General features: G+C 38.7%; 1 protein-coding gene across 4 annotated transcripts in view; it reads left to right on the plus strand.

The window, feature by feature from the left end:
* Positions 1–26992, plus strand: part of ARMC2 (armadillo repeat containing 2) — a 68878-nt gene that overhangs the window by 32803 nt on the left and 9083 nt on the right. For 3 of the 4 annotated variants that reach the window (XR_010027073.1, XM_063150980.1, XM_063150979.1), the window contains exons 12-18: positions 2203–2348; positions 4569–4668; positions 16858–17173; positions 18544–18666; positions 20455–20568; positions 21867–21999; positions 23957–24114. Coding sequence is in view for 3 of the 4 variants with exons in the window: in XM_063150980.1 (XP_063007050.1) it covers positions 2203–2348; positions 4569–4668; positions 16858–17173; positions 18544–18666; positions 20455–20568; positions 21867–21999; positions 23957–24114 (1090 nt within the window). In the remaining variant the exon portion in view is untranslated. Of the gene's footprint in view, positions 1–2202; positions 2349–4568; positions 4669–16857; positions 17174–18543; positions 18667–20454; positions 20569–21866; positions 22028–23956; positions 24115–26992 lie in introns of those variants that run through there. The other variant, XM_063150981.1, reaches the window with a different exon arrangement.

Genomic DNA, 26992 nt, shown 5'->3' on the forward strand with positions numbered 1-26992 from the left:
AAAATACAGTAATGCTTACTCAAAACCTAAGATTTTTAAAGAGTCACTGTAAAGATGTAATAAGTATTCCCTGTTCCTTAATTGAAAATCACTTAAATGTCTTCTCCTTTAAAAATAGCATTTGTCAGCAGTTAAATTTTCTGTTTGGGTGAATTTGATCTTTCATATGGCAACATAAGGTTTAGGACTGGTGGGGGTTGCTAAAGATAATTGTTATGCATTTCTCCCTGAAACATGGAGTCTGCTTGAAGCAATCAGAGCATCTCTAGAATTCAGCTGCTGTCTGGCTAGCTTCTATTACTTTTCAAACTCTTCGAGTTTCAGTTGCACATTAACTGTGTTTTATGGATATATACTTCTGTGAAGTGCTGAATGCTGTTTTCTTGCACATTTAAGTGTATATGTTATTTTGCATTGCTTTTCCTTTCCAATCTGTCCTTGTCTAAAGGTTGCTCTTGATAGAATTTACTGCTTGAGGATTTTGAACCATCTAACTGTATCAAGCATTGAAAAATCTTACTCTCTTTTTGGAGACCTCTGTACCATCATCTGTTGAATTTTTTCCTCATTATCCAATATGTAAGTCTCTTTGCTGCAGTGAAAGCTCTTGTCTGCATTTGAACAACACTTTTAATATGTGGCTTATCCTTAATTTCCTTTATTGTGTCAATTGAAGCTTAGCCAGAATTCAAAAAATATCATCCTAGGCTGACTGAACATCTTGTATGTAAGCACTGAACGGAGTCACCTGTCTCTATTCCATATGACAAGAATTTTTCTAACACAACTTTTGAAAAGTAAAGTATTTGATCAGAATATATTTATTAAAATGTATCTCCAGTATTGTGTTGATTTTTGAAGCATCATGATGTGAGAAGGAATATGCATCTGGAAATTTCTTTTGCAGTTGTTCAGTTAAAATAATAAGAAGTCCCAGGTGTCTTCTTAAAATATGAGTGATATGAAGCAAATGGCTTCTGTAGGTTCAGATTCTCTGTATTATGAATATAATATAAATTGCATTTTTAGTGCTGAAGTTAAATCCATTCACATACTTTTTTCCCTCTATGCCTTGCTTCTCCATTTTGACATGTTGCACCTCCAGTTGCTCCATTACAGACCATCATGGGGTTGCTGAAGATTTGTTCTCTGCTGTCAGATTTGTTGAAGTAGGACAGCAAATTTGGCAGCTGCTGGAGAATGGACAGAATATGCATAGAGTCCTATGTGCAAAAGCTGAAACACAACATCTTAACCTGCTCTTTGTCAAGAGTTTTTCTTTAAAATTAGCAATTACATATCATTGGATAAGCAATCCAATTTACTGATAAATTGCTTAATTTCCAGAGTTTTTTGTGATAAGAAACAATTTGAACAGATAGTTTTTGTGCCTTATCAAACTCCATTCAAAACCAAATTGAAATTAATAACTTCACTCTGAATAAGAAAACTTTGAAGAATTCCCATATCCGCATAAGATTGAATGACTTCATGTTCATTTTGTAGTAAATTCTGGATTAGATCAAAATTAACTTAAATATCATGGCCTGTCTGACCTTGTCATATGAATACTCTTGCCTTGGAAGAGAATCAAAATATTTCAAAATATTCAGTAGGTGATGCATTTGTTCATCTACCAGAGTTAGATTATGCTATAAGGTCCTTGAAATAGAGCAGTATAATCTGAAAATATTTTGGTTTCTTCAAATAGACCTGAGCACTTAAGCTTTTCATTTTTATTTTGTTCATACAGTGGATTTCTTTTATCGTGATTAACTTTTAATTTTTTAATTGGACAAATCTGATTGTGTGTTTGCCGTTTGCAGTTATCATCAAAGTATATATTATATTTTCAATATTTAAATATAAAGATTTATTGAAGAATTATGCAAAAAATTCCTTTAAACATCCACAGAATTTCACCTAATTCCCTTGGTACGTGGCTGTATACATGCAAAATCTTAAAGCATGAAAGATCTTGTGTCCCTCATAGAAGGAGGTTACATGCAGGCAAGGACCGGTGTCAGTCTTGCATTTTGTTATCCCAAACGCACCGTCTTGCTGCCCGCACGTTTCCTGTGTTATTTATTGTTATACCCAGCTGCAGAATGTTAACAGGCGCGCAGCCTGCCGTGGGTGCTGTAGATGAGATGAGATCTGTGCTGTGCCCGTGGTTAATGAGTGTCCCACCCCCGTGTGCAGCTGACGGCCACTCTGCGCATCCTGGCCAGCTGCGCCCAGGCGCGCCGCCAGCTCAGCCCCGGCGCTGCCATCCCCCAGCTCTGCGTGGCGCTGGAGCAGCGCAGCGGCGACAAGGACCTGTGCGTCTGGATTGTCAGCGTCCTCAGGTACGGGAACACAGCTCGGTGCGCTGGCACGTCCCCCTCCCTCCAAGGAGGCAGGACCAAGCGCTGACATTGGAAGATTTACGTTGAACTCTCTTTTAAAAAACTCTTTTAATGACAATATTTTTTAATGATATTGTATGTTAATTGTGTCTCTGTTAATTACAGGATTGTGTAATTGTAGCCATACAGACTTGGATTCAACATCCCCATGAAAAATATTTTGTTGTATTGTGTCATTGTTTGATCCCACTGATTTTGATTGAGTTTTTTAAAGTGACGTTTCTTGTATTTTAAAGCTGTATAAATTATTAGGTATTTATTAATCCTGGTTTAGGCCACTTTCTCTTTTAATGAGAGATATTACACAAGGAACTGTGTATTGTGAAATAAAATACACAAGAGGGAAAATGTGACCAGTATTCATTGTTTTGAGCAATTACAGAGTGTTTGAGGAGATTAGTCCCTGGGATCAGGGCTTGAGTGTGCAGATGGAAGTGCTGAAAGAATCTCAGTTTTATGAGCAGCCAACGGCTGCTTCCCGAGTTGTGCTTTTTAGAGGGAGAACAGTGTGAGTTAGTCACCACAAAGATCATTTTGTAGTCTGAATAGTTTCTCAGTCAAAAGTCTTCAGTTACCAAGCATCAGCTTGCAGTATTCAGTGCAAGATGGGCTTGCAAACAATGTAAGGATTTGGAAGAAGTTGTGAAATCAGCTGTTGGTAATTTCAGGAATAATGGGATTATAAGTGCAATTTATGAATGATGTGCTGGATGAAGTATTTGCCGTTGCTGCTTTGTTACTGCACTGAGTCATGTTGCCTGTGGCTTTATGTTCAATGAGATTTTATTACAGATTTCTCCTCCTGTTCAGATGCTCCAAATTATGCATCACCTTCTCCTCTCTGGATGAGGTTGAGTTGTGCTTTGAACAGTGACAACATAAGGGGCTGGCACTCCTTCCTCCTCACAGCTGAAACCAGGCAAATCTGCTCCTTTGCTGTTTGTGCTATCTGTAAAGCTTGTGAATGGCTTCCCCAGTTCCATGCTACCTTGTTCACATCTGTCTCTAGTTTTGTTCCTAATATCGAGCTCTTGCAGTGATTATAGCACTTTGAGCATATTTAGTTCTTCTGAGGAGGGAGCATTTCTTTTACTTGGAAAATGCCATGAAAGGTGGGATAATGAGTTTGTAATTAAGTGTAATTGATACTTACACTGTAATTCTGATAAGGACATTTACTTGGTATAGAATTCAATACGGAGAAAAAATAACTTACCTTACTTAAAATGTCCTGCTGCTTCAATTTTTTTCCTCAAGATTAGAACTACATGATCCAAGAATACAAATTAGCCATAGAAATCAATTTCATTAGCTTCCTGGAAATTGCAGTCGCAAAAAAAAAAAAAAAAAAAATATATATATATGTGTATATATATATATATACACACTATGCAGGAAAGAGCTCAGATTTTAATTTTGTTTTGTCTTCTAGTAATACAGAATGATTAATGTCTCAATCAACTTTAGGCAACTTCTTCATAGAGAATGTGTTCAATCTATTCAGATTATTCATTCAATAAGACTGTAAATCTTCCTGTAATAAGTTGTAATTGAGCATCAACACAGATCTTTTGTGGTTTTGACTACATAAGAAGTAAGATGTTATCCTAGCTTGTTCTGTTATTGCATTTTTATGGTGTGACCAAAGCATGTCCATTTCCCTGTTCTGGCAATGGGCAAGGTGAGCAGTGTAGGACTGGAGCAGCTGTTAGGAAATGTGCAGAGATAAGTCCTGCCTGCAAGGAGGCACAGTCTCTGTATTTGCTGGTGAGATGTGTCTCTTAGCACTGTTGCTGGGCTCTGCTAGATGTGCACTAGGAAGGGACCTCACATTTCCTCTCGTCTGACTTCGCACATCATCTTGAAATTCCAATTCTCCCCTTTAGCCCTAAGAAGTGCTGGTGTTAGCATACTGTGCCCATATGGCAAGCAGGTTGGGAAGCTCCTTATGTTTACTTCTTCCAGTAATGCTCTGTGCCAAGGATAGCTGGGCTTCTGTTGTGCTCTTATATAACTGCACATGCCTCTGCTAGAAGTCAGAGTACTGGCATTCACTTCATTTGTTGGAAAATACAGCTCTGAGAATTAAAAGTGACTTTCTAAAAAATGTTTTGTGGAAAAAAGTTCTTTTGTTCATTTATTTTTTTTTTTTCTTTATAGCAAACTTTCTACCTACAATGACTTCTGTGCAGCTTTAGCAGACTGCTCCAGATGTTACATTGTATTTTTAGCCCTGCTAAACAAATACCAGAAGCAGCAGGTCAGTTTTTCATCTCTTGATTTTTATATATTAATCCTCTGATGTGTCTGTGTATTATTGTGTATAAGCTTGTTTTCAGTGTACTACTTTTATGCATTTACCAAATAAAAATTTTAAATGGTTGACAACATTTCTAAATAGTAAATAATTGTAATGAAATAATTTAGATTAGAAATTCAAAGCAATACAGTGGACAGTTGATTAACTTGTCTGTCCATGTGTAGAAACAGTCCTTTGAGTACCTATTTTTTTCCTAGTTTTAAGAAATATTTTTTAAAGCAAAAATCTATTTGAATATTTAATTGTTGGGAATTGCTGGGCTTTCTCCTGTCCTCCTCAGCTGCAAAAGAAGTGTGACTTTTCTAGAGCTAAGCAATGTGAAAGCAGAGGAAAATATGTTCCTTGCTGTCATGTAAAAAGGGGAGATTTACTCAACCCCTTTGTGTTTAATTAGTCTGTCAGAGCCCCAGGAAAGCCGTGACCCTTGTGCCCAACCAGTCTATCAGTGTCCCATGATGGGACCCTTCACTAAGCAGTCCCACTGGATCTGTTCCACTCATTTATTCAGTGTCACACACCTAGCAGAGGAACCTCCTCCTCCTTTACCCGCTCTGGGCAGAGGGCAGTGCCCTTGGAGGACTGCATTAACAGTTTGCAGACTGACACTCTTCGTTAATAGAATTGTGAAAGGTTAAGGTTTGAGACTTGCCAGTGATAGTAACAGACTGCAAAAAACATATTGAAATCAATATACTAATTTAAAGCAATGTACTAACAAGCCCTATATAATAATGATAATGATGACGATAATAATAATAATAATAATAATAATAATAATAATAATAATGAGACAATCATTCAGCATGTAGAGATCACATTTCTTACACAGTAGGCGCCCCTATGACAGAGAAGACAGATTCAGCTTGTCGACTAATCCCAGAAGTTACAGTGGAGTCTTCCCCCATTTCTCCCCATTCTTAACTCATTTTTATACTATTTCTTTATGTTTAGGTGGAATTTGAGTAGCTTTGGTCATACCTCTTAGTCAGTGAGAAGTGATTGTACTGGGGGGTGGATATCTCAGGATAGTACCCGAGATAATCTTGGGATGGGGACATGCATTAGTCCAAGTAGAATGATTTCACAACAGTTGCTGATTCAAGAGCAGGACATTTTCCTTTATCTCCCTTGGTTTTCAGCTGCTGTGAGGCTTATCAACTAGAAGGTACCACTGAGTTCCCTCCTCTGCAAGGGTTTCAACACAGTGCCTGGCCATGATGTCTCCACTCTGCTCCACCCTCTGTTGGGTCCCCATTAGTGTGTGGGAGGTCAGATATGCTGACCATTTTTCATCCAGGCAGTACAACTGTGTTTTTCCCTGTCAGTTCCATACCATTATCTTTTTAACTGTAGTCATCTTCCCATCTTATGTAACTGCATAAGATATCAAAATGTATCTCTCCTTTACCATTGCCTGGAATACTGCATTTGGGATGTTCATGTAGACATAAATGTTTAGACTTTGTCAAAATGCCTTGTATCATGAAGTCAAATTCTGAGTATAGTTGCTGCCAACTTTATTAGAACTCCAGGGGTGTTGCTGTATTATCCTGCTGTATCACAGTGATCTTTCTTACATTTACTGAAGATAAAACTCAGAGCTCAGTGCAGGATCCCAGTCTTAGAGATTGATACATTGGTAAGAGTGGAGTGCCCTGTGTAGGGCAAATTACTCAGCCCTATTGCCAGGTAAGTTTTAAGAAGAAAATAATTTTTATCTCAAGCATAGATGTTCAAATGTGGAACAAGGTTTCAAAACAGAGAATATTGAATTACATTAAGATCCATCTTAAAAGTAAGGAACTTTCTTGGCTGGTCAGCATCTAAACTAGTTTGAGGTAATTTAGTTATCCTGTTCAGTTTATCCCAGGGTTAGTAATTCTTGGGGATTTGTTGGAAGGAGGTCTTTTGGGTTGCTATCATTGAAGGGAATTAATGAAGGTAGCTGGATTGGCTATACTGAACAATATTCTTTCTCTTGCCAAATACAAAAATAATTTGTTCCTTTCCTGTTTACCAGCATCCTTGTTTTCTATGATAATGCACATGGAAGAGGAACAAAGATTAAGTTGTTTCTCTTCTAAATATCTGCTGTAGCATATCTGATTATTTCTAGGTTCAGACTGCTCTTGCATAGCTTTGTCTTCACAGACACTTTAGTAAAATACTATGTAAATGCTATGTAAATAACATGAAAAATGTCAAAGGTATCAATTTTCCTAGATTTATAGTTGTTCTTCCTTGTGACCATTGAATTAAAAACTCAACAAATTATGGAACCGAGATTAAGGATCTTTAATTAAGTAAACTTAATCTGTCATGTTAAGGGTAGCTTTTCTAGGTTCCTGAGATAATGGCTTTGTGTCATAATGAATTGTAGGTTCATATCTACCTCAAATTGTTGTTATTTAGTATTCATAATTTAGCTTCTCTTTTGGCTATTATGTGGTCCTAAAATACATCTTTCTTCACAAGGTTAGCATTGCATTTTGTGTTAAATTGTCAATTGTTTTATCAAAATACAAATGAGTAAAGAAGTAGCTTGTGTATTAGAAAAAACCCTAGCTATTACATTGTGTTGATTATATATGCAATGTCTTCAGAATAATTATGTCTTACTGCAGTTTTGAAACAAACATACAATTGTAAGTTGTCAGCTTAGTGAAGCCCTGCAGAAACAAAAAGAATATAGATAATGTAATGCACCACTTTTTCTGTAGTATGTAATAAACACTTGAGCTGTGTGGAGTGCAAATGTTTTTCCTGAGGTTTAGTTGGCACTGCTCATCTTTTTTTTTTTAATGTTGACAGCTAATGAGTTACAGTATGACCTGGTGTGTGTTGAAAATAAGTGAAGTAACAACAGTGTGAGTAAAATTGTCTACTGTGGGAAGAATCAAAGAGAAGGAAAAATCATCATTATAAAAGCATTAAAAATCTTCAGGACTAAAAAGTGATATGTGAAAAAAGGAAGTGTGTGTATGTGTGTTTCTGAGTTTTCAGGTTGCAGATTTTGTAGGATCAGGCTTTTTGCTGGCAGTCATAGCAGTAAGAAACACAGGGGAAGAAGTAGAGGAAAACTGGCATTCAGACTTTCTCAAGGGCTGTCATAATTGTGACTTTAAAGATAATTATTAAGTACTGTGAAAGTAAAAATGGGAGCGCTGGAAATAGGCATAATGACTTGCACCCACACCACACACTGAATTCCACAGTTGCAACCCAAATAGTCTCTGTTCTTTGCCCCACACTGCAGTTATAACTGTTTTCCCTTTTTTTCTCAGCTCATTTTCTCTCTTGGGTGAAGGAGTCAGAAGAAATGAAAGAGTAATGATTCAAGTCTATGAGGCAGACTTTTGGGGAATTTGAGTTGGCAAGACTCGGTAATACCATGTGTCACAGTCTTAGGTGGGGAATACAGAAGACTGGAAAAGCTGAATCTTCAGGGCAGGACTGGGGAAGTCAATCGGGCTTTTACACACATCTGAAGTATGCATTCATGGTTGGCTTTGGATCTTACTTGTGTGGAGTAACAAAAAAAATCCTTGGTGGTTGCCACATGCTGTCAAAACTGTCAGAAGTGTTTGTGTAATTTCTCTGTCTCACAGGATAAGCTTTGAATGATTCTGCTTCTAGTCAGCATTGTAGACTTTTGCCCATCTCAAGAAATCTTCTAGCAGGGTTCTGTTCCACTTCCCCACATCATTATCATCTCTAAGCTTTCCAGATAAGCTGCATCAAGAGTGACTTTCTCAGGCTGTGGTTAATATCACAAGTCACAAGCAGGCCGTGCTTTTGGAACAGAGACATTGCCTAATAGGACGGTAGCTTCTGTCAATAAGTCAGGCACTACCTGAGCTTAGGTGGCATTTTGGGGCCCTGCCAGCTTCTGTGTCAGGTTTTATCAGTTAGGAGTCTGCTTTCAATCCTAAGAGCACAAACACAGGGTGTGATACTAAAATTTGTATAGGAGCAATCTTATGCCTGTTGTATAGAAAGGTCCCCTTACACCTTGGTGTTCCTTATTTTGAAATTGGGAAGCATTTTTTTAAGAATCTGACATCACTGGATGCAGTAATTGCCTATTCAGCAAAATGATAATTACATTGGATCACACGAGCAGTTCATCCAGTCTGCTCTTGATACTCAGCAATGGTGAGATTCAGATGTCTGGAGAACAGTAAAAATGGAGCAGGCTTTTATGATGCTTCCTGTGTGTACTTACCAAACCCTCAACTCTTTCCAGTTTGGAAACACCCTCAGCCAGCTGTGTATGAAATAAACCTCAGCTGACTTCTTTTCTATGAAATTCTACAGTTTCTCTTCTACCCCATATAAACTTTTAATGTCTTACAGATCCATTGACGAGGAGTTGTATAGCAAACAATTCCTTTTGCCTATTTTGAATTTTGCCTTTACTGTCTTTATTTGATGCCTTCTGGTTATTCTATTGCAAATGTGGTAAAGCCCACTGTTCATTTCGCACCTCCCTTGATTTTCTAAGTGTTTATCCTACTCTCTTCAAGTTACCTCTTTTCCATGCTGAGGAGTCCTTGCTTACATAGCCCTTTCTGATAGAGAGACTGTTCCATGCCATGGTGTATCCACGTTGCTTTTCTCATAACATTTTCCAATCCTGATTCCTGTCTCTTTTTTTGAAAGGAGGAAACCAGAACGCAGCACTTAAGATGTGACTATATTGTAGATATATGTGCCTGCATAAATTTATTTCCCAATAATTCCCAATACTTCATTTGCTTTCTTGATCTGTGTTCATTAAACCCTGTCATTAACTCTGAGATTGCTCTGTAGGTAGATATGGTTGGTTTAAAAGCTGTAATTTTATACAGAAAGATATGTTTGCTTTGTTCTTTTCCATAGATCCTTTAATGTGTAAATTAATGCATTTAAATTTCATCTGCCATTTTATTACCAACTGACTACAATTCTTTTTCAGCTTTTCAGTCAACTTTCATCTTATGTACCTTGAATATCATGGTGAAATCAGTACATTCTTCCATATCACTGCTGCTGCCCATTTTCTGTGTTTATGGCCAAATTGAATACAACAGATCCCAGCACAAAACCTTGGGAATTCCACTGGTCATCTTCCACCATTGCAGAAACTGCTGATTTACTCTGTTTTACATCCTCTAATCATTCATCTATACCAGGACATTCTCCCTTACAGCATGACTCCTTAGTTTCACTAGGATTTTTGTGAGTGACTTTGTTAAGTCTCCTGGAAAGTCACATGGGTGATATCAGATGGGTCTTTTTTATGCATGTTTGTTAATCCCTTCAAAGAACTCAGTAAATGCATAAGGAAGAAATTAGAAGTCTTAAAGCTGATTGTGTCCACTCGTTTTTTCATTCTTTTTTTTTTTTTTTAATGGTCTCTTCTAATTTATCTGGTCCAGACACCAGACTTTATTCTCACTTGGAATCTTTTCATGTTTGTTACCGTTATAGGAGGTTGCATAGTGCTGTTAGTAATTAAGCTATTTAATTAATTATTTCTTTTAGAACTGTTGGATAATTATCCAGTCTTAGTGATTGGTTACTCTTTGTTTTGTCAGTTTGTTCCTTAAAGTTGTTTGTGATTGCTTCACTTTTGGACAGATGGCTCTGATGAGCCTTCCCTGGAGAATGCTGTCTCATTGAGATCTCCCAGTTGCTTCTAGAGTGGGCATGAATCAATGCAAAGAACTCATTTAGCTTCTCTGCAATTACATTTTCTTCTCTCAGTGCTCCTATTTTATCCTGATCATCAATTAGTTCTTCAGATTTTGGCAAACTTCCCAGTCCTGATGCATTCGAAAAGATTTGTTATTATTTTTGCATCTCTTGCATCAGCTTGAAGAACTGCACTTATTTTCAATTATAATTTGCACACTGCTTTACCTGGTTGATTTAGCAATCAGTTTGTCAGAAACAATTTATTGAATGAAGAGATGTTGCCTTGTCATCCTCTGTAAGGACTTGTCCACATTTTTCAGGTTCACTGATAAATGCCTGGGTGCCCAGCTTCCTTCCCAAATGCATCTACCAGTTAGCAGCTCCCAAATCAGCTTATTGTCTTCTGTGAGCCAGCAGGCTTTTGCTTGTGAGACTTGCTCTTGTCTCCCCCAAAGAAAAAACCTTGTTTCAGGGCTGTTGAATGTCCTCTTTGCTCTTGGGAGTGCTGCTGTGGGGAAGGTTGTCACAGGTGAGGCCTCTAACTGCAGGGAATTTTCCCACTGTGTTTCTGGCTTTATTGATTGGGCAAAGGCTTATCTGCATGTGGTGATGCCTGCTCTTCCTGGCTGGTGTTTTGGCTGCTTTATGGATAACTCTGTGATGAGCTCCAGGAACCCACCATCTGTCTGTTTCAGTCACTCATAGAACGTAAGTCATGTAGTGCCCAAAAGCAACCTCAGGCTCTTCCTTACACAGTGTAGTGCTCCACCTGTGTTTAGTCAGGTCCACATTTGCCTTTTAAATACTCTGAGAGTGTTATTGATGCTCTGTTCAGTGCCGTCACACTCTTCTGAGATTCCAAAGGGCTTTTTTATTAACGTTGTACTGGGGGCAATGGTGTGTTCCTGTGTCTACTGCTTGCTTCTAAATAAATGGTTATCCAGTGCTGTCCCAAGTGTTCTTTGTGTTTTGGTTACTCCCTTTTTCTCTGTGTCATCCTACATTTGGGCTGAGGACAGCTGTTTGTGTGACAGCACCATACATCGTGTCAGAGAACTGACCCAGCTTCCAATAACCATGAAGCTGAAAAAAGAACCCCAGTCCTTTCCTGGTTATTATCTGCATTGCTTTCCTGTCTGTTGTTTGTTGAACAGCCATACAAATGCTTCCTTGATCCCAAATACTGAGGCAGCAATGTGGGAGAAGAAAGAAACTCTGTATGGAAAGGAGAGTGAGTGCTGTTTATGCCATTGCTTGTGCTGAAATGCTCGTCAAGGTAACCCTACCAAGAACTTGCATTGATAATGTGGTTCTTTTCTCCTACATGTGCCAGTACATATTTTCAGTTGGATTCCTCCTCAGTGTAGCCCAACATTGTAATAGTGCCTAGGACAATTTTAAAAAGGAAATTGATCAGTAATGTAATTGATCACTAAAGAACAAAAGAATACAAGACTCTTCTCCAGTATTTTGTGTGTGTACTTGCATATTTGTTACTGATCAGTCATTCTCTCTGAATTTGCTTATATTTCCAAGAAGGAAGTAGCAATTCTAGGATAGATATTCTGACAACTCTGAAGGAATTTCCCTGCTCATAAAGGTGAATAACTACAGAAGGTCACTCTTTCCCTACAGTATGATTTCTGACAGTGTGCTGAGCTGAAAGGTGTATGTGCATCTTCCTAAAGCTTTCATTTTTGGGGGTTTTTTGTTTGTTTTTTCTTTTGTTTGGTTTTTTGTGGGTTTTTTGGGGTTTTTTGGCTGGAAGAAAAAGCAAAAATGTTAAGTGCAGAATATTTGATCTGTACACTGAGTGTTGTAAAATTATCAGAAATGCAGTGTTCAGAGTTTGTAATGAACCAGTTGGCATGTATCTTATAGAAACCTGCTGTTCTGGTGTATCAAAAGATACAAGTGAGTGTATGTAATTACTAGATAGATAAACAATAAAATATCAATAATAATAATACTGCTTGGTATTAGAGACACACTGCTATGAAAATATGTTATTGTAATTTTTGTTTTAACTTCTGTAAATGATGTTGAAAGCTTGGGAACACCTCAGAAAAAGCTACAAGAATTGCTAGAGTTAAAATGCTCCAAGGAAATTAATTTATCCATGACAAAGGTCAGACCATTAGCAAGCTGCCTATTAATAGAATCTGCACAAGGAAAACATTTCTGTTAGAAGACCAGTCTTTAATCTAGGAAAAAAAAAAAGAGCTGATAAGAAATAGGGGCTAAAGTTGTTCGAATTTAAATTAGTAATAAGAATAAAGATTTTAACAAGAGAGATCCGCAGTCATTGGAGCAATACCATGGAGGATATGGTTTTCAACTGTTTTTTTATTAAGTTAATTTCTGAAATACTGTTCTTTTAGAGAGCCTACACAGCTTTTCATCAAATATTGTTCTGGTAACAGTGTACTTCCTTTTCTTCTTTTCCTTTCCCTGGTGTCCACAAACAAACCTAAGCACAAGTTCTTGATAGCTGAAATTCACTAAGTGCAGATGAACCCTTTTCTGAAAAGTTTAGCTGAACAGATCAGATTTTGGGATGTAGAAATTACTGAGTAGGGTCCTATGGTGTGGATACAGTATAATTGCATTTTACTAATGGTCTCTCCTTCTCCTCAAATGCATTAATATTTGGGGGGGGGGAAGGAGGGTCTCTTCACTGACAAGGTACTCCCTGCTGTCCCTGTGGCAAAACTTCTCTCTGCTCTTTATTTCACAGTACTTAGTCAGGAGGTTCTCTATTTGGTTTTGATATTTCCAGTGTGTTCTACACCACTGCCCTCTGCCCCTTTTTTTTAATTCTTTAAATTGAGTTTCATATTGTGACAGCTGTTGTTTCTGTGGTTGAACAGAATTTTTTCTAGCTAGAATGTCACTTCAAGATGAATATTTACTGTATTTGGAAGAGATTAGCTCTGGGTTAGTATAACTACAGTAATTTTGCCTATAAGTAGATTATTAAACTCCCAAGTTTTCTTTCCAAGGTGCATAATAAAGCAGAAATACAAATTTGGAAGTAAAGTGTAAATTAGATTTGAATGAGAAGCAGGGCAGGTGGTAGAATTTTGACTAACTCCACTGAAATTTGGGTAACATGGAAAGCAGATTTCATTTGCAGCTGATGATTCAGTAGGAACTCAGCTGCTGGCATCTGACCTTTTGTTTTGTACTATCCCCCTCATTCTGAAGGCCCGGATAAAGTAACAGCAGGTACTTGGCCAGCATTCACAGGTTCTAGATTAGACTGCCCTTCCTTGTTGATCTTGTTTTAGTTAGAAACTACTGACCTGATTTACTTTCCTTCCTTCCTGATAAGATGCGTGTACAGGCTGTACCTGTGCTCATCATGCTTACACTGAAGGCAGGTGTACTTTATTGCCAGGATAAACTCTTGTCAGGTTCTGTGACTCAGCAGGTCCACGGGGTACCTTTGCTGCTAGGGCAGGGCAAGGAAGAGAGTTTTAGAAGTAGATAAGCCAAGAAACCTTTCATATCCATGATGATCAAGTGTTTATGGGTCAGTTGCCAGAAGAATAAGAGTTACATGTTGATGGAGTATGTGGTGCCATTACCACCTCAAAACCCAAAATATCACAGTTTCTTCACAGATAGGAAGCAAATAGAAAGATCTTCTCAAGCTTTTCTTGATTTGTTTGTTCAAATTTATTTATGTAGGTGAAGCTGTGTGCTCTCATATATAGCCTTCCACTCAGGTTTTAGTACACTCTGTGTTCATCATGTCTCACAGGAATGCCTCACTATAAAAAGATGAAATAACTGAGTGTAATTCCTATATTTAATCTAGTTTGTCTTTAGTGCAATACATGTTTAAACTTCCATATGATAGAAATGGATCTGATAAATGTAATTTTTCTGTAAGTGTGAAAGAATGTCTGAAATTCCATGTGTAGTTAATGCTCCAGACATGGAAATGAACAGTAATCTCATTTATTATATTGAGTTTTTGCTACACAAAGGCCCATGGGCCTTGCACAGGTTTAGTCTTGCAAGCAGTTTCAAAATATCGTGTAGTTCTGCATGGATCTTTTTACACAGCCATTCTAAGATGCTGGTTCTTACTCTTGCAGTCCTTACCCATGAGCATTTAAAGAAATATAGCCAAAAATAATACAAATCCTTGAGCATTGTACTACTCAGGAGAAGTTGTACTGCTTTCCTCTTTGTCCTTGCTTGTTAAATTTTCACTGAAAGATAATGCAGCTTTGGTACTATTCTATTAAAGCCGGATGTGCTTAGCTAAAAAAGAAATATTTTATAAGTTTGTTTTGCTGGGCTGTAGGTGGAAAGCACAGCTGAGATCACACTTCTCAAAATATCAGTTGATTGCTGTGTGGTACCTGTTTGTCTCTTTCCTGATTGGGCAGAGCTGTTGCTGGGCTGATACCATTTTGACCAAAATTAGAAAGTCAATATAAACGAGTCAAACTAGATTGCCTGCTTTTTTCAGTTCTCTCTTCTGATTCATCAGTTGTTTGCTTCAAATTTTTACAGCCTTTGTGAGTTGGGTGTTGTGCCAGCAAAGGTGAAAGCTCTTAGTGGTTAGTCATTAAGAATATTCATTAAATTGTCGTGATGACATTTAGAGCCTAAGAAAAAATGTGATGCCTATTTAAAAAAAAAAAGTGGAAGTGGGTCCTACAGAGTGATATTATTAAATACATGAATGTGAAAACCATTTCCTCACATAGGAGACTGCTGCTTCTCATGTTCAGACATAGCACTCATCTTCCTGAGAGGATGTTATTGCCAGTGTCTTGTGGCAGAGGCTTAGGACCTGAAACTTACTGATGAAGGCAGGTATCAAAGGAGGAGTTGCTGCCTAAACATCTTTTTTACTTCAGTGTTAGCTTGTTTAACAAGTTAGACTGAGCCTGGTTAACTTATGTTGCTAATACCAGGGAGGGTTAGAATATGTGTAAATATAATGATGATATTTGAACAAAAACAGTGGAATAATTGTTCAGTAAAATTCTAGGTTAGTGCAAGTACAGCAGGTTAGCAGTTAAAGGCAGATGTTTCTCATACTTGAAGAAATGCTGTTACTTTACCTGCACCATTAAGCTAAAGCTACAGACTCCTTTTAAAATGAGTAGATTTTGATGGAAGTGACAGAGGGAGATGTTTGAAGTAGTTTAAACCTGAGTTACTTTAGACTTTCAGAGTTTTTTTTTCTTGTCGCATACTGGTGGGTAATAAACAGGCAGGGAGGTTGTTGAATTGCCATTCAGTTAGGATCCTCTAGTCTTGCCACTAAAAGGTTGTATCTCAGAATGTACAAAATGAAGGTCAGGCTAGAAAGTGCTTTAGGAGAGCAACTTGCTTAAATCATGAGATCTCAAAATACCTTACAAAAATAGAAAGTAGGTCTCATACAACAATGATAAAAGTAAAAGGGTAGGAAGAGCATATAAAATCAGAAGAAAACCCCAGCAGAGCACAATGTGAGGTGCAACTACAAAGGGACATAAAAAGAAACAAAACTTTTTATAGTAAATTGAGAAGACAGCAAGGAAATAATTTCTCTGGTGTTCAGAAGAAGCTGAGCATTACTGGCAGGTACTGTGGATAGTTAAGTGTGAAATGCCTTTTTTTTTGCTTCTTTTTCTGAAAGGGTTATGTATGACCAAATGAATAATCTCTACTTTAGCCTGGAGTCTTTTGTCACTGGAAAACAAACTGAAGCATATTAAATGTCATCAAACCAGCTGATGCAATTTACCTTTTGGTGTTTAAAAGGGGATCTCAGTCTCTGAGATTCTTGAAAAGTTATGAAGAATTTCAAGGTTGTAGGGTGCCTGTTTTTAAAAAGAGAAAGAGAAGGAACTGAGAAATGACAGACCAGTGAATTTAAATTGTATTTCTGGTAAAAATTAGGAACAAATAAGTCAGCTATCTGTAAGCAGTTAGAATGAACAACAAAATGAATAAAACCTAATTTGGATTTAACAGTAACAAATCAAGGGGAAAGAGTTTAACTTCTAAAATGGTTACCAGGCCTAGAAAAGGAAAGGTTGTGGTCTCTTCCTGTCACAGCTGAAACTTTCTTACTTGAAAGATAGTAAATTCTGCTGATTTTTCTGATTATTCTAGTTATATAAAGTGTGGTCTAAGATGTTTTAAGATTACTGTGGGCTTGGTAAAAATAGATGACCTTTCTAAGTATATTGCATTAGTAATTACTCCAGTGGTATCTAGTTCTGTCAGATGTTTTTGATTTCTTCTGTAAATCAAGTTTTGAAAATTGGTAGCATAAAAAATTGTTTATAGCTACTGTGTTTGGCATTCCTTCAGTTGTTCTGGATGTGCTGTTATCTGAATTGGGAAGCAAATTAAGTATTGTCTTCTTTTTAAGCAGCTGCCACCTTCTGCTGTTGTCCATGTAACGTGGTTTGTTTATTTATTTTGTTATAGGATTTGGTTATCCGTATCATCTTCATTCTTGGGAATTTAACAGCAAGGAATGACCAGTCCCGGGAGCAATTTTTTAAAGAAAAAGGAAGTGTTAACACCTTGACATCATTATTCCAAACCTACTATGAACTTGATTTGAATGCACCGACATGGCACCATGATAGAAAAGGAAAAAGCCAACCAAAGTATCCTTCAGAAGCAGAAGATGTTCTGATAAAACTGATCAGAGTGCTGGCCAACCTCTCCATTCACCCTAGAGTAGGTGCAGCTCTGGCAGCTGCCCATCCTCTTGTAGGATTACTTGTTACAGTACTAGGTAATAACATTTATGTTGTGCTTGTTATCTTTGTTCAGCCTGTAAGGAGAGTTTAAGACTTTCCATTGCAAAGAAACCCCAAAGTCAATTGGCTGACATTCAAAAACTGTTTTATGTAGGAGGCCTGTTTGAGAAGCACTGCTGCTTTGGTACTGACTTTTCAGTATCTGGGGAAAGATGTTGTAGAAGTCTTTAATTCAGGGATCAGATTTGCAGATAGGATCATTAAAGATAAGAAAACAAATTTTATTTTAAACACATCTCACTGAGAGTTAATATATAAGGAAAGTTTGTTCTTATCAGGTGCTATATAGATGTGTTTGGTGGTGGTTTGTTTTTTTTTTAAAGGTTTGTATTTTTTGTGACTGTTTTGGATTGTTCCTGTTCTCTGCACCCATAACTTTCAGCTTCTGTAAAGAATTTTCTCTTACTTTTTTCCTTCTTTTTCAGTCTTCCAACCTTTTATCTCTTTCAGATGGAAGAGTGTCTCCTTCCAAATGGAGGATTAGGACTGCAGTTCCTTTACCACTTACTGATCCCCTTGTAAATCTGATTACAGACTAGGGCTGGTCTGTTTGGCCCATAACAGTTTAACTGTGACAAGATACATGTTAAACAGCTCAGTGTATTTTACTGTGTAATAAGAACATTAAATATTATGTTAAGGTAATCAACCTGATTGTACACTGTCTTAGCAGTCATGAGGGATGAGACGAGTCAGACGCACAACTTGGTTCTGTCTCATGGGTTGAAAATGTCTTAATGATTTTGTAAGTGCTTTTGACCTTCAGAGCTTCTCTCTGCTACCCTCTCCTCTTCTTGAGCACTTTATCAGTCTGTTTACTACAAAATGTTCTGTCTCCCTATGAACTTACCCTTCTTTTATTTCCTTCACTCTTGGCTTCTGAGGCCAGAGACCTCGGACAAATAAGTCTTCAGACTTCTTTACATGTTAACTTTCTGTCAGGAAATCTAAGAGAAAAGTCTTTCAAATATTGTTGAAGGGTTTTTTAACCATTTTTTCTCCATGTCTATCACACAGCCCTGTTTCTGCATGTGGACTCAGTGCCATCTTAAAACAGCAAAGAGGATTTGTTGAATGTCTTAACTAACTAAATTTTAAACTATTTTGCCTAAGTCACAATGATTTCTCTAAATTAATAATGGGGAAGAATGGTTTTGTATTGCCATTTTTGGATCAGGTGTTCCCGTTAGCTTCTGCCATGTTACTCAACAACAGAAGGTTTGACGGAAGTAGTGGCCACATAAACTATTATTCACTTTGCTTCTGGGATCTAATGCACTGCAAAATTAGACACATGTGTGTGTTTATCTACATATGCCTATGTTTTGGGTTTTTTTACTCTCAGAATACAAGTCAGTCGATGATTGTGAAGAGTTGGTCATCAATGCTGCAACAGCAATCAACAATTTGTCCTACTACCAAGTGGAGAATTCAGCAGTTCAAGAGAAACAGCTACACATTGCTGAAAGTAAGGACTTTTAAACAAGTACTTTTTGTACAGCTTTTTGAAAGCAGAAACATTTTGACACAACAGAAAGACACATAACATTTTGTGGTATTATCTTGCAGGAGTATAAAGTTCATAGGGCTAAATTCTTTCAATAATGATTTCCCATTTTTCTTGAAAACACTATGACTTATATGAAAATAGTTGGGTTGTTCACAAAACCCCTTCTTTTCCTCCACAAAGGAATTTGCTGTATTGTTTTCTGTTGAGCAATTTTTGCCAGATTTTTTCAAAATCCATATACCTGAGCCAAAATAATCATGTTGCTTTTTCCTTCTAATCACAGTATGGCAAGAGGGTTTTTTCTTCTTGATAAAAACATACTTTCTATACCTGTAAAATCAGATTTGTGTCTGTTTCTGGCTTGTAAATCCATTGGCAGTATTATATTGAGTGATTCTCTCCCCTCTTGACATGGTGGTCAATAATCAGTTCTGTGTAGGAACTGCCCTGACTTCTGAGACTATTGTGTAATGTTGTACAAAAGGTAGAGAGGTTGTGTCTTGCACATCTCTCTATCTCAATAGACCAGACACTGGGGAGAGACAGAACCTGAAGTTCACACAACAGGTAGAATGAGGAATAGGAAAGGATATCCTGGCTGTCAGCCCAGTGCCTGGACTGGTAGACATCATTTTCTCTGTAGGTGACATTTCTGCTGTTCTGTCACAACTCATTTTATCACCTGTAGGCCAGCTGCCTCTTGTTGCTGGTTGAAAACAGATTACTTCTGTCCTGTGTGTTGGCATATGGAGCCAGTCCCATCACCTTCCTGAACTGAGGAAAGAGGAAACCTTTTGATGCAGGATCAACAGGCTTTCTGCTGCTGCAGGCATTTTGAGAATGCTTCCTGTTTGATATGAGTGGTGGACAAAATCCCTTCAGATGTCTTTTTAAGACAAATTCAAGATGTGTTCAGTATTGCAACATCCAGAGGCAGAAGTAATGAGGACAAAGCCAACCTCCCTTCTATATTTCTTTATCTCTTCTATCATATGAAGGGCTAAGGGTTGACTTATTTGAGTCCTCTGTGTGATGGACTGATTTTAGTGTTTTGCTTTGTATTCACAGAAGACTGATAAATGTAACTTCTGTAACATCACTCTCTGCCGTGCACCAAAATCTTCCATGATTGTAGCTCTTCCTAGGAAGTGCTGAAGGTCTTGCTCCTGCTGCTGAAGCACACACTGATCATATGTGAAATTGCTAAGCAGCAAAGCAGCAAGGAAGTGAATGTATCAGATTGGGACAATATTAAGTAGCTGTTGAGAGAAAATGTGTTTGCTTGTTATAGCAGCACTAAGAGAAAACAGAGCTAATGTCAGAAAATAATTTCATCCCACCATAATACCATCTGTTCAGGATCTAAATCAATTCTCTTATATATTACGTTATTATATTATATTATTTTTTTTTAATTATGCCTTCCTGGATTTTCATGAGCTCACTCAAAACTGCATAGCAAAACTGGCTCCCCTTATTACAGCTGTGCTTAGACTGTCTCCATAACTCCTCGTTTGTTCCTTGCACTTAGTCCCATATTGGAGCTCTTTGTTTTATCTTTGAAGCCATATGCAATTTTGTTCTTGTTCTACTATCAGCTCACCCCCTTTGCTGCCACCAGACAGACAACTGCTCCCATTTTTTACATTTATAGCTGTTGCTGTTTGCATTCTGATATTCATTGATAAAAAAGAGCTATATATTTGTGATTTATAATTTTTATTTAATTTCTCTGCAAACCAACAGTGCTTTTAAAGCTGTTAATGAGGGACAATATGGATGCAGTTGTGGAGGCTGTCAGAGTCTTTGGCAATCTTTCCCAGCATCATGAGATCCGTGACTTCATCATGCAGAAAAAGAGTGAGTTACTTTTGTGTTTGTAGGAGTTCTATTTTTGAATGTCCACGGTTCTAAAAAGAAAAAGTTGTTAATAAGCTGTCTCAGTTAAAGGGTAGAATCAATCTTCCCTGATGTTTTGCAAATTAGGCAAACATTAGAATCCAATAATAGCCATTATAAATACCATTTCGTTTCAGTTTCATTAAAGTGGAAATATTGGAGTAGGAAAAATATGCCATGGTACTTTCACAAAGGTACATATTACAAAAACTCTGTTTTCCTGAAGTTTCAAATTCGAAATTTCCCTTTACTCAAATAGCTTTTCAGATCCTGCAGGTTAGTAGTGATATGATATAAAATTAAAATCCAATTAAAATCTTATTTAGGTTCATAAGCTCAGATTTTTGATTCCCACATTTGACAGCTTGTTAGCACTTTGTACCATGTGGCTTGGATTTGTCTGCCTCAGCAAAGACCTCCTGTTTGCCTCGGGGTGAAGTAGGGTACAAGTCTTCTCAAGTCCTTTTGCTTTGTGTAGCTGAAGAGCTTTGGGGAAAATGGCAACTCCTTGCTATCCACAGAAGGTGTGTCATCAGCTTAGACACCACTTCATTGTAATTTTTTTCTCTCTGCCTCTTGGTGCTGAAAGTGAGGTGATCATGTCACAATATGCAACTCTTTATTCTGAGGGTGGCACATCACCATAAATGAAGGGAGAAGTGACTCTTAGGAGCTGGTTCCTGGTGAACAGTCTCAGTCAAAGGACTAAATTTTCCAGCTGGAGAGACGGTGGTGTTGGTGTGCCAAGCTCAGGAATTGCAGAGGGGCTTGCTCTCAGAGAGGCCAGCCCAGCTCCCACTCCCAGGCTGGGGCTGGCTGCACAGCTCTGCAGTCAGTGCCAGCAGCTGGGGATGCTGCTCCCACTGGAGCCCCAGGCTGGATCACAGGGGAAAGAACTTCCCCCTCTGAGTGCCAGATGCCAAATCCTTGCAGTTTCTGCTGACTCTGGGATGGACAGGGAGGTGATAATTTCAAGAAATAAGCTTCAATTCAGTTTGGTCAACTTCTGATGGGATTTCCACATTTCTTTGGTGTATTTTTATTACTAGAATTTCTGGTTTGTTGTTTTGAAGGAACTGGTGTTCAGCGTATGTTGCTCTGTCATGTGCCTCCTCTACAAATATCACAGTAATACGCTACAAGGGTGAATTTTTGGATAGGGTATCCTGCATTTCACTGCTTTATAATAAGTGTGTTGTAATGCCACTTGTATGGTAAATCCATCTTCCTGGTAATATTGTTTCCTTTTTACAATCCAGTATACAAGTTTGTGATTGCTTTGCTCGATTCCAAGGACCGAGAGGTCTGTTTTCCTGCCTGTGGAGTTCTCCTCAATCTCACAGTAGATGAGAACAAACGAGCTTTTCTCATGGAAGAAGGAGGAATTGGAAAGTAAGTTCCTGATTGTGCTTGAGAAAAGGTAATTTTGAGTAGTTTGGCCAAAAAGTTTTAATTGGATGTTTTTTTTCTGGGGCCAGTAGCTGTAATAAAGATGTCAGCATAATAGATACTTAGTATCTAAAGTTCTGTGAGAACCAGCCTTTCGTAAGGGTCAAACCCTGCAGAAAAGTCTCCCAAAGACCTTCTGTGATGTACGCAGCAGAGGGTACCATAGAAGAAAGCAACTAAAGCCTGGCTTTGCAGCAGCTGCTTGAGCTTGGCTTAACTGGGTCCTAGGTGGGCTACAGTGAACAGCAGGGTCAGTGTGTGTCTGCGGCAGGTGTGAAGGTACTTCGGGAAATTATAAACCAGATGGTCCCTTGCAATTTTTGTAACCACTTGGTTCTGTAGGGAAACCTACCTGATGTAGCCATGCTCTGGGTCTCCTCTCTCTGGGACTTCCAAGTTAAGGGCACTGTAACATTGTAAGGGATATTAGACCTTGAAAAAGCACCGTGGATGCAACGCTTGTGGCTTTGATGTTCAGATAATAGCGGATCCAGCTTAATTGGAGCAACATGAAAGATCATGTTCCTGTGCTTGTAAAGCAGTTGGTGCAGCCCACAGTTATGAAACAATATGTCTCACTTTGAAATGCTTTCCTGTTCATACATCATATAATTACTTTTTTATACACTGTAAGCAATGCATAGTCTTCTCGTCCTTCCTTCCTTCCCACGTTCTAGTTAACTTACAATATAAAGCTGGAAAAGGAGAATAAAAAGAAGTTGCTGGCAAATTGAATAATAAATGTGAGAAATTTCTATAATATAGAATATTCTGTAGCCTATAGAGCCATACAAATTCAGAATTTTCTATACTGTGTCTGAAAATTTGTGAGGGAAGGAACAAAAAGCAGCAGCAGCCTGGAATGAATCTAGATAATTTGGAAGTGATTGTTAAGGAGATCATCCTGACAGTGCCGAAGCAGCTCTGTTTTTTTTGGAACTGAGGTTATTGTACCGATATATAGTGGCCCAAAGAAAATAGGGAATTAGTCTTTTCAGAGAGTTACATTTAAAAAAAATTAGTGCAAGTTCTTTTGGCTTTTCTTTAGATGCCTCCTGTTGTTCCACAATGACTGCCTTCAGAGAGGAGGAAAAAAGCAAACCTCTTTTTGGGTGGTCTTCAATGAATGGTAATTCCAGCCATACCTGAATGTAGTAGTTATCCTTACTATTCAGCGGATTATAAATCTCTCTGTGAAGTGGAGAAGTGAGGAATCCCTTAGAGGGGTTCCTAAGGCTGGAGAACAGCACTAAAAGGTTTCTGTCATTTAAGGGACACCTTAGTAAAACAGGCATTTCTGAGAGGAAATGCAAGAGTGGGTGAGATCAGCAAAATTGTGAGACTTCATTGAATGTGAAAGGTAATTCTTTGATCATGGAAATAGCAGATTCCTTTGGATTTGTTTTTTTGGTGAGATGATCTGATGTGTAGTAAGATGGATATTCTGACTTTTTCTGCATTCCCACCACCTTTTCCAGATGAATCATTGGTGCCTGATAAAGTTTGGCTTGGTTTGCAATCTCTGCTTTAGTGGTAGTCACAGATTTGGGACAGTCACATACTGTAATGAAATTTGATGGAACTTTAGTGTCTTTGAAATGGTTACATTTGCAAAGTATGTGAGTGAAATTGGTCATTTGGGTTAGAAAGTTACGGAGGATGGGCAGCTGCAGGCAGGCACGCACATGTGCAGACAAAAGGCATGTCCACATCCTTGGGGAACTGCAGTTAATGAAAAGGGGGAAGTTGCTGAGGAAGAAAGTAGCATCTGATGTTTATTAATGTAGAATTTTCCTGCAAACTTCCATAGAGCTTGCTTACATTTCTAGACTGCCAGATTTTGAAGAGCTCAGGAGTAAATTCCATGGAACAAACCACTGGTTTTGTTTGGTACCAACAGGTTGATTGACTGCTTACAAGACTTTGGGCCAGCAGACTGGCAGCTCTCGTGTTTGATCTGCAAAACCCTGTGGAACTACAGCGAGAACATGGCAAGCACAGCCTCCTGCTTTGGAGGGAGCACCAACACCCTGCTGATGCTGCTCACAGCACTTCTGGGTGAGACTCCCAGCCTTGGGCTTTTTTCCTCAATAAAAGACACAGAAGGAGCAGAATCAATGCAGGATTAGTTTGGGTGGGAAGTCTGTCCTGCAGCTTTCAGTGGCTGGCCAGTGTGGTCCCTGTGCAGCACACACTGGGCTCCTTGGGGATCGTGGCATTTCTGGGGTGCAGCGGGCTGCCTTTCCTGCCTGGCCACCTTTCTTGTCTCTCCATGGTCTCCTTGTGGGCAAGGACAACATCCTGACAATTTCTCATCTGTTCCCTAAGGCCAGGAAAGGTGTGCTCATTGCTTCACAAGGCTGAAAGGTTAATATAAGGACCTTGATTTGCTTACCCAGTGGGATCTTTTCATCCAGGCATTTACTTTTGCTTCAAATTTTACATAGTTCAGTGCTGTGTAATAGTCCTGTAGTCGGTATGTGTAATTTTCCTCTAGTTTTTGAGCACTGCTTTGCTTATGATTTTATTTTGGGTAGATCACTTGCAATTATCTTTAAAAAATCTTTAAAATATTAATCAAATTGAAGGAAACTAACTATATGTGATATGATTTTAATTGGAAATTGATTAAAGATATATAGTTACTGTTAGACCCAGACAGAACGTGAGATCTCACAGTCTCTTTCATTGTAGACAATCAGAAAAGTGGGTGGATTTGTGAGGATTTTTTTCCAGTTGCAGCAGAATTGCTGATATTCACTGCTGCAATAGTTCCTTGTATTACATTCTTTGCTATGGTGGACTTTATCTTAATGTGTGCAGTAATTCCATCTATTTATCTGAAAATAGCAGTGTTTCAAGGTTATTGCTGCACTTTTCAACATTCTGCAAGACATCTGCAAACTTTGCAGCCACAATAATGCTTGAATTTTCTGGCACACATATAGAGGTATATATCTTTGTTTAAGAAAGTACATGCTTATGTTTTTCTCTGCATTTAACACTCCTTATTGAAGCAATTGATTTGACTACAAAGTCCAGGCTGGATAGCAGTTGTAGCTCTCAGTGAACAGTATAACTTTGATCAACTGGAAGTTTGTGTACAATTGCAATTGCAGTTACTGTTGTGATTGCAATGCTGCTGTAATGGTAATTAATTAGGAACAGGTTAGAATTAAATCAGAAGGCCAGTCATTCTTCACACTGTAGTAAGAAGAGGAGCTGTAGAAAAAGCACATCTTATTCACTGGATCTGGTTCCTCTGTGTGCCGAGAGCCAACAGATCTTAGTAATAGCAGCTGGTTGATATTGTCCTGCATCTTCCTCCTCCCATTGTGTCCAGTAACAGCCTTGAACCGTCATTGCTCTGATTCTATCATTCAGGAAGCAGGAGGCAACTGCTGACAGCCAGTGAACTGTACTTGAGCGTCAGCACACCCTCAGGAAGCGGAAAAAGTGGAGCATGGCACAGCAGACACCTCTCTTCACCTGCTGTGCTTGGCCTCCTCCCCTTTATTTTCCCCTCCCCCATCTGGCACAGGATGACAAAAGATACAAGGAAGCAAAAGGGAATGGAAGTGGCCTGGAAAGCTGTTGTGCCCAAGAGAAAGGCTGGACAAAGGGCACTATTTGTTTTTCTTTTTCTCCGCCTGATGCCAGCAGCCTGGGATGCAGTGGCCCTGCTTTCCAATGGCACTTGTCATTCACCTTCTTTCAGCTGCTTGACTTTCATGTCACTCTGCTGGCTCAGAGCTCCTGGAGGCTGCTGTTCCCAGGCCCCTGGCAGCAGCTTTGCCTTGGCCCAGGCCCTCACAGGCAGCGATGGAGATGAGCTTCTGTCTTGAGAACATTCTTCTGTTTGGTCATTCACTGAAAATAAAGTTTCTCCCTCTCCCTCCAGACTTTTTCTTGTGCTGACTTTTACCTCCACTATCAATTCCAGGAGGTTATTTTGGAATCTCAGTCCATGTGAACTCTTACCTGACATGACAGAGCTTCCAGGGCTGCCAGCCCCTGTCTTGCCAGTGTTTCAAGGATGGGCAGCCCTTGCAGACTGCAGGAGTCTGCACTCCAGTTTCCCTCACAGTATGCAGGCCCACTGTGTTTGTCTTGTTCCTGGGCTTGCAGCCAGCACATATGCTCTTTGGCCAGGACCCAATATTGCTGGTTTTTGAGGAGAGTCGTGGGAAAATTAAATTATCTGAGGATGCACAGCTTGCATGCGGAACACTGATCCTCGCTGATCCACAGCATTACTCACGTTCTGCTTTGGGAAATTTACTGCTGCAGTCCAACACTTCAGCTTTGAACTGCTTCTGACCCTTGTTCTTGTAGGCTGGAATTCTCGACCTCAGTGATTCCATAAATACTCAGTCGACTTCTGGGGAGCACAGCTGTCTAATAAAAGGGAGAAATGCCTCTCAGTCTGTGTTTGAACAGAGTTAATTTGGGTAGAAAAAAGCAGGAGTAGGCAAGGCAATTCTCCTTGAAAACAAATCCCATAATCCCTGATTTTCCACTTCAGGGTCTCTGGCTTCTCTGCTGCTGAGAGTGATTTTAGGTATGTTGGGTTACTGTGCCATTGACAGGACAAGAGCTAATGGGCACAGGTTGCAATAAGACAGAATTCCAATTAAGCATTAGGAAAAGAGATTTCCATTGTAGCAGGAGTTAAGCACTGGAACAGGCTGCTGCCCTAGAAGGTGTTCAGTACTCAACACAGCCTAGAGCAAGCTGATACATGGTGACTCTGCTCCAGAGGTTTTTTCCAACCTAAATTATCCTGTGACATCATCAAATACAGATTTGATGTCAGAGGCTGGATTTTATCTCTGATTAAAGCTTTCTTCCTGCAGAAATATGATATCTTTCTTGAAAGAATGGGTGTTCTTTTCCTCTTTATTTTATTAGGAAAGACTCTAAATGTCATCTCCTT

This window comes from Melospiza melodia, chromosome 3 (assembly GCF_035770615.1).
Source record: "Melospiza melodia melodia isolate bMelMel2 chromosome 3, bMelMel2.pri, whole genome shotgun sequence".
Taxonomy (NCBI): Eukaryota; Metazoa; Chordata; class Aves; order Passeriformes; family Passerellidae; genus Melospiza; species Melospiza melodia.